Source organism: Austrofundulus limnaeus, unplaced genomic scaffold (assembly GCF_001266775.1).
Source record: "Austrofundulus limnaeus strain Quisiro unplaced genomic scaffold, Austrofundulus_limnaeus-1.0 Scaffold3198, whole genome shotgun sequence".
NCBI classification, from domain to species: domain Eukaryota; kingdom Metazoa; phylum Chordata; class Actinopteri; order Cyprinodontiformes; family Rivulidae; genus Austrofundulus; species Austrofundulus limnaeus.
In genome coordinates, this window is record NW_013955600.1 from 6651 (window position 1) to 7157 (window position 507).

A 507-nucleotide genomic window follows, 5' to 3' on the forward strand; every position below is an offset into this window, starting at 1 on the left:
TTATTAATCTTGTTTCCTTGTTTTATTTCTGTTTGTGGTTTATTTTAATGCTGGAGATGTTTTTATTTATTTATTATCCATTGTTTCTGACTGCAGGTTGTCATTTTGCCTCGACATTTGTCCCCATCAGGAACTTGTCTTCACCTGAACGTAGTAGGTTCCTTTGGACTGAGCGTACATCATCAGGAAACAATAATCCAGGTTCTGCTTCGTCCTCCACCTGAGGAAGAGGAGGAGACATCTGTTATCAGCAGGAAGAAGACATTTAGTCTGGACGTCCAAACATCAGGACAGGATCTGTCTCCTTCCAGTGAGACAGCAGCTGATGCAACAAATCAAAGCAGATTAAGCTCATGTGAGGCGTTTAATCAGATTAGAGACACGTTGGCTCGCAGCTCCCAGCACACACCATGATGATGATGATGATGATGATGATGATGATGATGATGATGATGATGATGATGACCAGACAGCAGCTCATTTAGACACAACCTGTTTGATATCAGC

General features: G+C 41.8%; 1 protein-coding gene across 1 annotated transcript in view; it reads right to left on the reverse strand.

The window, feature by feature from the left end:
* LOC106511774 (alpha-1,3-mannosyl-glycoprotein 4-beta-N-acetylglucosaminyltransferase B) overlaps nt 1–220 on the reverse strand; it is a gene marked incomplete at both ends in the record, with an annotated part of 1556 nt that extends 1336 nt beyond the window's left edge. Inside the window, 1 exon segment of the mRNA XM_014000512.1 lies at nt 145–220. Within this exon segment, the coding sequence (XP_013855966.1) occupies nt 145–183 (39 nt within the window).
* Nucleotides 221–507: the final 287 nt, after the last annotated feature.